This window comes from Bombus affinis, chromosome 11 (genome assembly GCF_024516045.1).
Source record: "Bombus affinis isolate iyBomAffi1 chromosome 11, iyBomAffi1.2, whole genome shotgun sequence".
In the NCBI taxonomy this organism is placed as follows: Eukaryota; Metazoa; Arthropoda; class Insecta; order Hymenoptera; family Apidae; genus Bombus; species Bombus affinis.
This window is the reverse complement of record NC_066354.1, coordinates 7,347,437-7,360,022: the sequence shown is the minus strand read 5'-3', so window position 1 is coordinate 7,360,022 and position 12,586 is coordinate 7,347,437. Positions and strand designations below refer to the sequence as shown.

The window sequence follows — 12,586 nt, the reverse complement described above, 5'->3', positions numbered from 1 at the left end:
CGTTGTAAAACTGCACGATTATTGTAAATTTACAGATTGAATTGAATAAAACAATTTTATTTTGCAAATGAACAGAGTGTTTAATTATTTAAAATCCTTCCAACATCCACAATTTTCAAATTCTTTCCAAATGCGATAAAGAATGACCAAGAAGTCAAGAAGAAAAAATTAGTAAGATCGTTGCTATTGGTTACTATTGATTGCTGCTAGCTGCTCATGGTATCTGGATCATCTGTAATCGATACAAAGAAAGAACAATTTATTTGCAATGTGTAATTCACCTTTCAAACATTTTTATATCTTTCGATATTTACCCTTCATTAATCGCCGCGCCGTTACGAATTTTGCTTCCCGCGTATAGTTTGGCCATTGTCCGCTAGAAGCTGCTTTGTCGAGATGCATTTTTTGGTTAACTTTTTTAACATTGTATCAATGATCTAGCTATCTATTTCAACTGATGTCTGTTGACAGTTTCCAAGCAACATTTATTATTTCTTATACTTTCTTAAATTAAAACAACCGTTTTTTTTATATATAATTACGTAAATAGTAAACTTTAATTAAATGCAAAATAGGTTTATATTTATATAGTTAGACAACCAAGGTACTTCTATCAGTTTATATATAAATATAATTTATTTCTAAACGTAAATTATTTCTAGCGTAAATTTATCAGATATTGCAATATGGCTATCGTATGACAGTGTAATGAATTTCTTATTGTTACATTTTTAATTTTTCTTCTTGAGCAATCAGTTGATTTTTTATTTTCTGTAGGAGTTCCTTTTTAACAGAGTCTGGAACAAGTGTTCTTGCTTTAGTTGTAACCATTGAAAGCAATTTATCATAAGTAATATCGTGACCATGTTCTTTTATTAAATCCTTGCAGATTAATTTTACTTGATCTCTCCATCCACATTCAACTAATCGACGACGTAGCAATTCTTTTAGCCTAAGAGTAAGGTTAATTATAAGTTTAAATAAGCCATCGGTGAATGCACTAAAAAATATAATACAAAATTTTGGACATATCATATATTTATAAATGAATATTTACCCGTCGCGATCTCCAACCATAACTAGCCTTTGATGTGGAGCAGTCTTCATTAGGACTTTTAATTTTATCTACTTTTCTATTAACGAAATTTTATAGCTTCTGTTACAACACGATCTTTAAAGAGAGCTTCACTGTTTACTCCTCTTAATATATAAGATAGGTTATGTTGTTTTGCCTTTTCGAGTTTATAACCTTGCTATTGTAATATTGTTTACATTTCTCAATTTCTCATATAGGTGATGAAATAATCAAACATGAGCATAAATTCTAAAAGTGTTGTTTAAAGTAACCTATCATTAAAATACCATTATTGATATTTACTCATAATTATTTTAATTTTTTACAAATCCAATATTTCTTATTAATCCATAGGTATGTAAAATAGGTAAAGAAAATAGATGATAAATTATTAAAAGACGGTTTCAAAATCTACTAGGACAATTGGTACAATGTTTGTGATAGTTTCAGAAATATTATTTTTACAACATGCAATGTATGTTAAATGTTATTTGATCATTGTGACGACTATAAATATCATTTTTGTATTTTATTTAAATACTTTTTAACCACTTTTATCGGTTACTTTGCATTATTACTATTGATAGAATTTTGTATAGAATTAGTCTGTATGGACAGCGTAGTTCAATATTTTACAATAGTTATTGTTTATTTTTATTCCATTTGTACAAAGAGTATTTATCATCATTTTAGGAGATGGCATCAACACGAGTAATCAATTGCATTTCGTACAAAAGATTTGTAGCAGTCTGTAGTCTAAGAAATGTATACATTCTTTCTAATTTTAGTAATAATTCTAATTTTCGACAAAATGCATTATATTGTACAAAAAAATCAATTGCTAAAACAGATCATGTCGAACATGAAAATAAAATCCAAGTTGTATTTGCGGATGTAGGTAAATTTCCTATGTATATATGGACACATAAAGCATAAAAACCAATACCACCCTGAATATTGTTTTTATTACAGTTAAAGAAAATACAAAATCTATTGGATATTTAGGTGTAATAATTTGTGGTATAGGAATTACTGCTTTCATGTTTTATATGATTTTTGATGAATTATTTTCCAATAAAAGTCCAAACAGCGTATACAGTAAAGCATTAGATCGCTGCATCAAACATCCTAAAGTAACAGATGCCCTAGGAGAACCAATAAAAGCATATGGAGAAGAGAGCAGACGTGGACGTAGAAGTCACATAAGGTATAGTTATATTTGTACTTATTATTGTTTCTCTTTATAGTTAATATTATTATTAACTACATATAATATTTCAGTCATATTACCTTTGAAAAGGATGGAGTACGTCATATGAGAATGAAATTTTATATTCAAGGTATAAGGAGACGTGCAACTGTGAATTTAGAAGTGCAAGAAGTAAGATATAATGTTTTTATATTTTGTAGACATTCAGTTTAAGATTAATTAAAAATGTAACATTTATGTATTAGGATGAATCTGGCAATTATATGTACAGATATTTATATGTACTTGTGGATGATATTTTGCAAACTATTATTAAAATAGAAGACAACAGAGAGCAAAAGAGGCGCTCCATTACCGAAGCAGAACTTGAATGGAATTAATATGTTAGATCTTCCTAATTAATATTTGGTACATTATGTATAGAAACTTCTGTAAAATTTGTGTCAAATAAATATAGTGATACGTAAAAAAAAAAGTTTTATATCTATTTATAAATCATGAGCTGCATAATAGTCGCAAATAAATATTTTTACATATGTTATAACAAGTTCTTATGAAATAAAGAAGAAAATATGCTAATAACAATATTTCTCTTTAAAAGTAATAGTCTTTAAATAGATGTAACATTCAGGAAATTCGAGGAACGAAAGTTTACTTATGTGACTTCATCTTCCTGTAACGAGAATCGAGGTTCAAGCGAAATAAATAAAAATGAGTTACAATACCTTTAAGATAATGTTTATGTTATTACTAACAGAAAGGGTAAGTATAATTTAGAACGAATGAAAAAGAAAGAAAGAGGTAAATAGTACCTATGATGGTTAGGTAAAGATGCGAAGGGATCGTTAGCATTCATGACCATCTAAAAATTGATCGGAATCTGGGGAGAGATCATGTCGTCTGCATCATTTATGATGCCAACTGAGTCTCTGACAGTCCTTCATTTACTCGCGAGCAGATCGACAGAGCGCGTCGTCTATATCAGTCCGCGTTGGAGCTTAAATTGTGACGTGATATCATACAGTAACTCCTCGTTTAATTCCGAATCTTTTTCAAACTTATACCGATATTTGACAATTATTTCGATGTTAACAAATTGACATTTCATTACAGAGTTCTAACATACTCTCTGTGTATCGCGTACATATCTCGATGATTAAAATATAATTTAAAATTCTTTTAAATTTCTTAATTTTCATACGGAAGATTAATCTTTTCGTGGCAGTGAGTCAATAGCTGAAACAGAGTCCTCTGAATAAGTGATTGGTACCGCAAGATTCAAAATTCTGTTCGATCGTATCAGATGACCTGTTGTCGGTAATTATGTTTCGTAAAGATAATTCAACGTGAGGTGTACTGTAGAACGATCGAAGCGAAATCGCGTGTCGTAGTGGAATGACATGTAAATGTCATCAAAAGTATGGGAAATACTATGAACTTTTAAATTTGAAAGGCAGACGAAAAAAGAAGACAATAATTAAATAAAATATATCGTATTTATTGCCGTACAAGATTGAAAAAAATGGGCAAGTTTTGTTCTTGTTTCTCACGATTTAGAGCAATTTTTAGACCCGAAACTGTTACGGACGGTCCCCTTAAGCCATTATGCACAAAACCGGAATGTCTTCCACGGCCACCTGCTGCATCTAGTTCTGGTAAGTTCCGAGCAACACTGTTTACAAGTTAAATGATTTCCAATTGGAACGATCGTTTCAAACTATAGATGTTTCAAACTACGTGTTTCCGAGAATTTCTGTAATCTAACGCGCGATGACAAATACATTTTAATACTTGTAAATCATTGTAAACATATATGGACAATATACCTTTTACTTTACACTTGAAGGAGTTAATCTGCGATAACCTTCTTGCGTGATTGATGACCTTGACGCGTGTAATTCACAGACAGAATCAATATTTTCCTATATATTAGATAAACGATATCAGAATCCTGTGATTTGGCACGTATGAGAAAAAAATGACATTTCTAGAAGAATATCGTTCTTCGTAGAATCTCGTTCTATTTTCTAAGTGAATTTACTGAGAATCGATTTATTCTATGCTCGAACAAGTAGCAACGTGTTAACGCGATCTAGACAGGAACCGATGATTTATCGTGCTTCTATTATTATATCTAACGTAGCTATAACGGCGGAAACGAGCGCAGCTCAAAACAATCCTCGAAGGATTTCCAAAGTTTCTAGTCCTTGGCACGAGCGACGCTTTTCTTTTTGTATACATATTCTTAAGACCTATTTTAAGAAAGCACGTGCTGGCCAGCTTGTGTATCGAGGATGCTCTTCGATCTTCGATATGTGCGAAACGTGCTTTCGATAGTTTCGATCATCGCTTATCATAATCGTCCGAGCTATACCGAAACGTTTGCTTTGAGTTCGTTACGGCGGTGATGTCATTAGCCGCTACATGTTTTTTAGGCAACTGCGTAATTTCGAAAACTTCCTGTTACTACTTTTTCGATGTAACGGCGCAACTCGCGTTGCTTCTGTTTCGCCGGCTCGGTATGGTTTCAAGATCAAGGCGAAGATTTACGAGAGAATCTTGGAAGAAATATTTTTCAAAAGTTTAGTCAACAGATATGTTCGGTTGGAAATTAGCAAGCAAACAGAAATCGCGCGAACAACGTGAATTCCGCTCGGCGCTTGAAAATTTGGTCGATAGTACTTCACTAAAGAAAATAAACTCGTCTTGCCAGCCAGATGGGAAATCTCACTTTTCGCTTCTTTCGCGGCCAGTCGGCCCAAATCGAATTATTCGACGATGTACGTCTCGTTAGTCTTGTTACGCGTGCAGACTTTCGTCGTCACTATTTAGCTACTATCGTTTCGATTGCAATTCCTTCATCCGCCAATGTGCAACGTAAAACGGATAAAACGTCCCTCCTCTCCAGACTGTGGATATTTGCGAATCGATAAAAGGTAGAAACGAATGCGACATTACGACATGTGTTTAACGGCCTCGAGGTGTGACCACTGCCATGAATGAAAGTAAAATTACGTAAGTGGCACCCTGACCTCTGAATCATGACGTCAGCCCCAATTACGCACAGTTGTATTATTACCCGAGCTTTTTCCGAGATCGAAAGCAGACTCAACTATTTATGATTCATCTTCTTGGCATTTCTAATTGTGAGATAGCAAGTCATGTAACGCGAATACGATTTTATTTTAACGCGAATTTATTCGCGCCAACGTTACTTCGATTGATTTTAAAACCGATCAAACAAGTTATCTCTTCTTTTGGTAATATTTTTCAGCCGATCGTTCTTACACGATTACCTCGCGATCGCTAAGTTCGGATTAAAATTGCGCGCGATGTCGTCGTGCAGTAAATAAAAGCCAGTATTAACGCATAGTATTAACGAACGAACAGAGCAATTCGTTATACGATAAGCGTACCTTGGATGTTCGCCGTTTCTTCAAAATATGCGTCTTCCTGTCGCCTCGCGTTTGAGACTGCAATAATGCCATGTACAGTATATACCAAGAAGAATGTTAATCTTATGCGGATATCGTTGTTCGCATGAAACGAAAGGAAGTTGCTGTTGCACCAGGAACATGCATACCCGCTATTTATCGCCGTAGCTACTATGGCACGTGCTAAAACTCGTCACACAGGCTTTTGCTTAATTATTTACAGCCGCTTCTCTAACAAGTGTAACTTCGCTTCCTCTAGCGCTGATAGCTTTTTACGATATTTGCACCGATAGAAACTCAAATCCACGCGTTCTATGTGCTCGTCCTATCTTCGTTGAAAGTTAGTTTGACAGTAATCGAATCAACTTTTATGGAAATTATGAATATTCCCGATCGTGGTAGCCTCGGATTCTCAGTATCGTACGAACGAAAAGAGATAAATCGTTCAGAGAATGAAAATTCTATTCTTATGTTGCATCAAATACATGACATCGCGCGTCATCATCAGTTGCTATGGATAATCTGCATTCTAGAACACTTATCTGTGTCTACTTAACTATATATATATATATATACATGTGCATAGCAGATTGCCTCGTGGCGTTATTTTTAATCGAAAACAATACCATTAGGTATGTAGATGCCATAATTTCTTGCCGCTTACCAACTCACCAAAATAGCATCGATTTCGTATGAAACCGGTTGAAGTAATCGTATGACGGCTGCACTATATAGAGATACTTTGAGTAATTTGATCGTTTAACACGATATTTCTTACGCGATCGGCTGTCCGGCTGTCGGGTTATTATATATTATGCGATAGATCAATATTTATTTCTAATTGATCCGGTATAACATTAAGTACGACGGTGTTAATAGAAAGGTAACTGAACCGAGGAATTTTCACTACCAAACTAACCGATCGTAAGTGGCAACGTAATCTTGAAGATTAAACTTTAGTAGATAAATAAATTTGTTCTTGCATCTGTGTTTGCCTAACGATTCCCCGTTATTACGTATAGGCAGCTTACGATTCTCCGACTTATGTACAGACACACACATACACACACACAACCACGTATACGTGCAAATTGCAAGGGAATAAGCAGAAATCTGTGAAACGATGAAAGAATAAAAAAATAATAAGAAAGGGGCGAAGAATTGGCGAAAGGAGGGAAACAGAGCGTAGAGGATCAAAGAAAATGAAATAAACGAACAATAAGGAAGAGTAATGTACATGACGAAAATGAAAAGACCTAAAGGTGTGAAGAGACGAACAACGTGTAGAGAAAACAGAGGTGAATTAACGCAATGACTGGCTGTACCAAAAATTTGTAAGAGTACGAATAAAGTAAAATTTAAAAAAAATCAAAGGATGAAAAAGAAATGAAAAGAGGCGGAAAGATTTGAAAAAGATGTTTCCGCGTATTACTTTAACACGTGCTTATCTAGCGTCCCGATGTATCTGTGATACATATTTGTCGATAGATACGTTGTTTCCGTACACATCCTTCCTTTTTCTATCTTGCGAAACTCTCCGAGTGAAACTTCTTAAAAGTTAGCCGCGTGACGGAAAACCGGTCGTAAAGATTGGTATTTGTCAATTTACTCTGCGAAACGTTTTCGCTTGGAATCGCGATTGTACGAGGACAAGCGAATCGCTAACAACGAAAATAGGTGATGGCCAATGCGAGCAAGTTGCGTTTCCACTTCTTTTCGCAATATGGGAATTAATTGCGTCGACAAGTTTCTTTGTCAAGGCTTGAATTTTAAATAGTCGCGGCTTTTGCAAACCGATTTAAGACGAAAACACGCGAGACGTCGATACTGATTGAACGTACCGATAGATTGTCGTAATTGGACGATACATGGAAACGAGACAATTATTGCAGCCAAAACTGGTAAACGTGTCAACGCCGGCGTAATGACTCTTTCGACGATCTGTAGTTTTTCACTGGCCTTGTCAAGGAACGTACGGATTAGCCGCTTTCCACGTACATCTTGATCACGTTCGACCATATAAAGATGTTGTTGGCGATCTTCGACATCCGTTTTCTTGGAATACGGCGCGACAGATTATCAGATATACAATTCGTTTCGTAATTACCAGAGTAAATTGTGAGAAATAATCGATAGGATGAAGAGTAGGTGACTCCGACTGGTACCTAGACTCATCGATGACGCCATGTATGGTTGCGTTCGTCGATGCAGAAAAGTCCTTGACGTATCTCCTAGAATATAGCAACCCACCCAACGTGTAGGGCGGCGCGGCGCGCGAAGCGGAGCACCTCGTCTCGCCGTTCCGTATCCATGCAGTCATGTACAGTATACAGCATTGCAATTTCTTCCTTATTTCCAGAACGGGGAGCGATCACTCACTCTCAGTGATTTCATAGAACTCTGAGCAGTCGAAGGACCGCGGCGCGAAATCCGCCGATGGATTCAGTTTTTCGTTCGTTTTCGAGGGACGAGTTTGCATTCCCGAGTCCTCGAAGGATGTTTTATAGATTTTACGATCGTTACCGGTCTTTCAATGATCGCCGTTCCAATCCCTTTCCATTCAGATTTTACTGTGAGTGCTCGCATCCTCGTGATCTCGTTTCTGTCTCGAACCTTTCGACGCGCGGTGTTCCTCCTATCGAAATCTCGCAAATAGTAAAAGACCAGGCAATTTTTAATTATTCCACTGGATCGTATTTTTATCGTCGTTGGCAATTCGCCATACGTACGAATTTACTTAAGTGTTTCAGGATGTTTGCAGAATCAGAAATATCGTTATGTAAAGCGCGTTTCGCACGTTGAAACCGTCGCGTCGCACGTAAACCAAGTTAAATTGGTAAAAAAATCGTATTCTGCTCGCAGGGGAAGATTTTGGAGTTCCAGTGTTGACGATCGCAGATGTGGATCCGTGTATCGCGGAGAATGGAGTCAATCACAGAACATCCAGATACGACTTGATGACTAGACAGGACGACAAATCTAGGCTGGTCGTTAGACGGGGACAAGAATTTTACTTACACTTGACTTTGTCCAGAGATTACGAGCCAAGTATCGATGGTATGTCGATAATTTTCACGGTTGACGGAGTTGAGAGGCCGCTATACGGCCACGGGACCCTCGTTGCGACGGCTGTTCTTTATCCGGGAGAACCGTCCGAGGGTTCCTGGCATGCCACCATTGACGCTATTCAACACAATTTTATTCGATTGAAGGTAAGCGATCAAAGGCGTATCATCTTTCATTCGTTTTCCATTTTACGCGGTCGTAACACGAGCGATTCATCTTATGCCACTTTCTCAGATTGTTGCAGCTCCCGACGCGATAATAGGCAAGTGGAGGATAGACATCGACACCAAGAACAAGAATTTAGACGGAGCCGTTAGTTACACGGTGAAACAACCGTTTTATCTAATTTTCAATCCCTGGTGCGCAGGTAGGGAAACTCGATTTCGATGAAAGAGGCCAACCATGCGAATACGTGGGACAATGATTTTTTGAAAATTTTCCAGAGGACGCGGTGTACATGGAGGAGGAAGATCAGCGGCAGGAGTACGTGATGGCGGAGGATGGTTTGATATGGCGCGGAAGCTACAATCGTCTGAGACCAACGGTTTGGAAATATTCGCAATTCGAGCGAGACATATTAGATTGCGCGCTGCATCTGATGATTCAAGTTGGCAAAGTTCGAATACACGGCAGAAACGATCCTGTCGTTATATCTCGCATTCTGTCGGCAGCTGTGAGTACTCGAATCGACTTCGGCCTGATACCCCTTTTTGCTGTCGATCGCAAAACTCGAGGAATGTCGCCGCGTTACAGGTAAATTCGCCGGATGACAATGGCGCGGTAATGGGTAACTGGTCCGATGATTTTGGAGGTGGCACACCACCGACCAAATGGTTGGGTTCGCAAAAGATCCTGCAACAATACTATAAGACGAAGAAACCGGTCAAGTATGGTCAATGCTGGGTATTCTCAGGAGTGTTGGCCACCGTTTGCCGTACCCTGGGACTACCTTGTCGCGTGGTAACCAATTATGCGAGCGCGCACGACACTCAGAGCAGCTTGACCGTCGACTATTTCGTCGATGCCGAGGGGAAAATTATGGAGGAGATGAACAGCGATTCGATATGGCAAGTATTACGTCTAAGTATACTCAGGTAGTTGCAGCGCGTATCGATCGTATACGGACACGCGGTTCCATCATTTTTCACCGCGATCCGGTCATTTCGTAGGAATTTCCACGTGTGGAACGAGGTATGGATGACTCGAATGGATTTGTCACCGGAATATTCTGGTTGGCAAGCGATCGATGCGACTCCTCAAGAATTGAGCGAAGACGCGTACCGTTGCGGACCGGCTTCCGTCGCCGCTGTGAAGAAAGGCGAGGTTCTCCGACCTTACGACAATGCCTTCCTGTTTGCCGAGGTCAACGCGGATAAAGTGTTTTGGCGTTACAACGGACCGACTCAACCTTTAAAGCTGATTCGAAAGGACGTGTACGGGTGAGTATTTCACGCGTTTCAGTCTTCCTTTAAGATCGATCGATTCGTCGTTTATCCCAGCAAAGAGAATAACGTCCAATTGTTTTACCTTCTTTTTTTTTGATACCTAGCATCGGGCAATTTATTAGCACGAAAGCGATCGGTAGATGGGCGAGGGAAGATATCACTCATACCTACAAGTATCCAGAAAGTAAGAGATCCTTCGAAGAGCGAGCGAGCAGCGAGTCCTCGATTCTTGCTAAAGTCTTAACGCGCGGTTCCTTCTTTTCGTTTCACAGAGTCGGAAGAAGAACGGGCTGCCATGTTGAAGGCGTTGCGTCAAAGTCAGTCGTTGTTTAGTCGTTATTACCTCAACGAGGAGTTCAACGAAGTCATGTTTAACTTCGAGTTACGCGACGATATCGTGATCGGACAACCTTTCAGGTATTTCTTCGTTTGTTCCCTAGCTTCGTTTGTCCGCCGTTTCGAATGTTCTCTCTCGTATACTCACGAGATGCGCCCTGTTACAGTGTCGTGTTGCTGATTAAAAATAGAAGCAATTACAACGAGTATGAGGTCTCGGTGATTTTAAGAGTAGAGACGGTTCTGTACACCGGACGGGTCGGCGACCCAGTGAAGAGATTAAATATCGATCGACTGGTGAGACCTGGAGTCCTCGAGGAAGTGCGTATGGATGTATCCTGGGAGGAATACGGACCTCGACTATTGAATCAGTGCGCATTCAATATTTCCTGCCTGGCGACCATCAAGGACACCAATTTCGAGTACTTTGCGCAAGACGACTTTCGCGTGAGGAAACCCGACATTAAAATCACGGTACGTAGGTGCTCTTTACGTTCTATCCTATCTACGTTTATCGCGTAATCGACAACGAAGTAAATTAAAATGGTTTCCGTAGTTGGAGAACGAGCCGGAAGTTGGCAAGACGCTAAACGCGACAGCGAAATTTCAAAATCCGCTACCCATCCCATTGAAGAAGTGTAGATTCTTGATCGAGGGGCCTGGAATGGACGAGCAGCTGAAATTGAAACTGTCGGATCAGGTAGAGGTGGACGCGTACGCGGAATGTTCGTTCTCTATGGTACCGAAATTCGAAGGCCGTGCCACGATCGCTGCGAAATTTTACTCGAAAGAGCTCGAGGACGTTGACGGTTTCGTCAATTTTATGGTAAAATCGACGAAAGCCGTTACAAACGGCGAGTAACGGCCAGACGAACTGAAATCGACGGCGTAAGTAGTCTGTATTCACGAGTCTTCCAGCGAGCTTCGTCTTTTTAACAAGTGTTCGTAATGTTTTGTACGAAATAAAAGTTTGAATATGCCGTATGCGGAGGTGGCGCGAGTCGAACATTTTCGTTCAGATACTATGCACGATCCTTTTCCTTCCGTGGCGTCTACATCGAGAACGTTTAGAGTAAACGTCAGAAACGAGAAGAAGCGGCAGGACGAATGGCATACCGGTTCGGAACAGGCTTCTACGTTAGGCCAATAAAAAATTCAATCGACAGAGAACTACCTGAGCAGCGTGGATAGCCGGGACTACCGACTACACGCGGCAGGCGATATTAACGAGCGGCGATCGAGAGAGTCGCTGTGTCGTGTGCGTGATTATTCGGAATAACAGACGGAGATATGGAAGAGGAGGAAGGAGAAGAAAAGGAGAAGAAACGGGACGGGGAAGAGAAACGATAGCGATGATGACGAGTGTTCACGAGCGCACGCATGACACTGACGCGAGTCATGCATCACCATCTAGGAAATTAACGTTGAAATATTATAGACGATGAATGGACCCGATAGCGAGCCAACTCGCCCGGGACCAAGTCCAGCTTCGACCACTTCCCTGCGAAAGAAACTGGCTGCTAGCCGACTCGACGGTAAAACCAATCGACCAAGTTCGTTGGACGGTACGTCGATCGATCGAAGTGGGAAAGCAGGGTGGGGTTCGATGACAGACATTAATTTACCATTATCTAAGGACGCGAAGAGTACGCGTGGATATACCGCGCGCGTGATTTCTCCAGCCTACGTAGCTACGACTCGCGAATCGCAATCGCGTGGAGACGAGCTAGTATTTTTATAACGGGTCCCCGTTTCGATTAAAAGAGACTAAAGAGGAAGAGGAACGGAACGATAAGCTGGTAGCAAGTGAAGACGAATACGAGGATCGTAGAAGGGGGGAAGAAAAATGATAAACGAAAACGTTGGAGTGGAAGAGAGCGAAGGGGGTGGCGGAGGGTGGCAAGGAAGCCGGCGGGAGACGAGCGAAGTGAAGAGGGAGGAAGAGAGAAAGGGAGAGGAAGAGAAGAAGAGAGGAAGAACGATATGGAAGATAGTAGTGAGATATGTCTAAATACATAAC

At 39.7% G+C, this 12,586-nt stretch overlaps 3 protein-coding genes and 1 long non-coding RNA gene across 12 annotated transcripts; 2 read left to right on the top strand and 2 right to left on the bottom strand.

Moving 5' to 3' along the window:
* Nucleotides 1-36: 36 nt before the first annotated feature.
* Nucleotides 37-1,206, bottom strand: LOC126921941 (transcription and mRNA export factor ENY2). Its single transcript, XM_050734027.1, has 3 exons — nt 1,058-1,206; nt 315-952; nt 37-232 (listed from the first exon to the last, which is right to left on the bottom strand). Exons 1-2 carry the CDS (start codon nt 1,105-1,107, stop codon nt 724-726), a joined length of 279 nt encoding a protein of 92 aa, XP_050589984.1. The 5' UTR covers nt 1,108-1,206; the 3' UTR covers nt 37-232; nt 315-723.
* Nucleotides 464-2,760, top strand: LOC126921932 (mitochondrial import inner membrane translocase subunit Tim21). 7 transcript variants are annotated; one of them, XM_050734015.1, is made up of 6 exons: nt 477-604; nt 1,430-1,550; nt 1,769-1,973; nt 2,048-2,282; nt 2,357-2,456; nt 2,531-2,760. In XM_050734015.1, exons 3-6 carry the CDS (start codon nt 1,772-1,774, stop codon nt 2,663-2,665), a joined length of 672 nt encoding a protein of 223 aa, XP_050589972.1. In that variant the 5' UTR covers nt 477-604; nt 1,430-1,550; nt 1,769-1,771; the 3' UTR covers nt 2,666-2,760. The 7 variants fall into 7 exon arrangements, with proteins under 7 accessions (XP_050589969.1, XP_050589972.1, XP_050589967.1 ...); XM_050734014.1 differs by lacking the exon at nt 477-604 and adding an exon at nt 825-958; XM_050734012.1 differs by lacking the exon at nt 1,430-1,550 and having other exon boundaries at nt 464-604.
* A 431-nt stretch (nt 2,761-3,191) lies between these two features.
* Nucleotides 3,192-11,556, top strand: LOC126921903 (annulin). Of its 3 annotated transcripts, none has more exons than XM_050733931.1 (10): nt 3,192-3,940; nt 8,582-8,931; nt 9,020-9,152; nt 9,229-9,458; nt 9,539-9,852; nt 9,955-10,224; nt 10,335-10,414; nt 10,503-10,647; nt 10,734-11,040; nt 11,123-11,556. In XM_050733931.1, exons 1-10 carry the CDS (start codon nt 3,808-3,810, stop codon nt 11,426-11,428), a joined length of 2,268 nt encoding a protein of 755 aa, XP_050589888.1. In that variant the 5' UTR covers nt 3,192-3,807; the 3' UTR covers nt 11,429-11,556. The 3 variants fall into 3 exon arrangements, with proteins under 3 accessions (XP_050589888.1, XP_050589889.1, XP_050589887.1); XM_050733932.1 differs by lacking the exon at nt 3,192-3,940 and adding an exon at nt 8,015-8,039; XM_050733930.1 differs by lacking the exon at nt 3,192-3,940 and adding an exon at nt 8,068-8,291.
* Nucleotides 3,763-5,694, bottom strand: LOC126921943 (uncharacterized). The gene is made up of 2 exons (XR_007712597.1): nt 4,112-5,694; nt 3,763-4,045 (listed from the first exon to the last, which is right to left on the bottom strand). It is a non-coding gene; the product is annotated as an uncharacterized LOC126921943 (long non-coding RNA).
* Nucleotides 11,557-12,586: the final 1,030 nt, after the last annotated feature.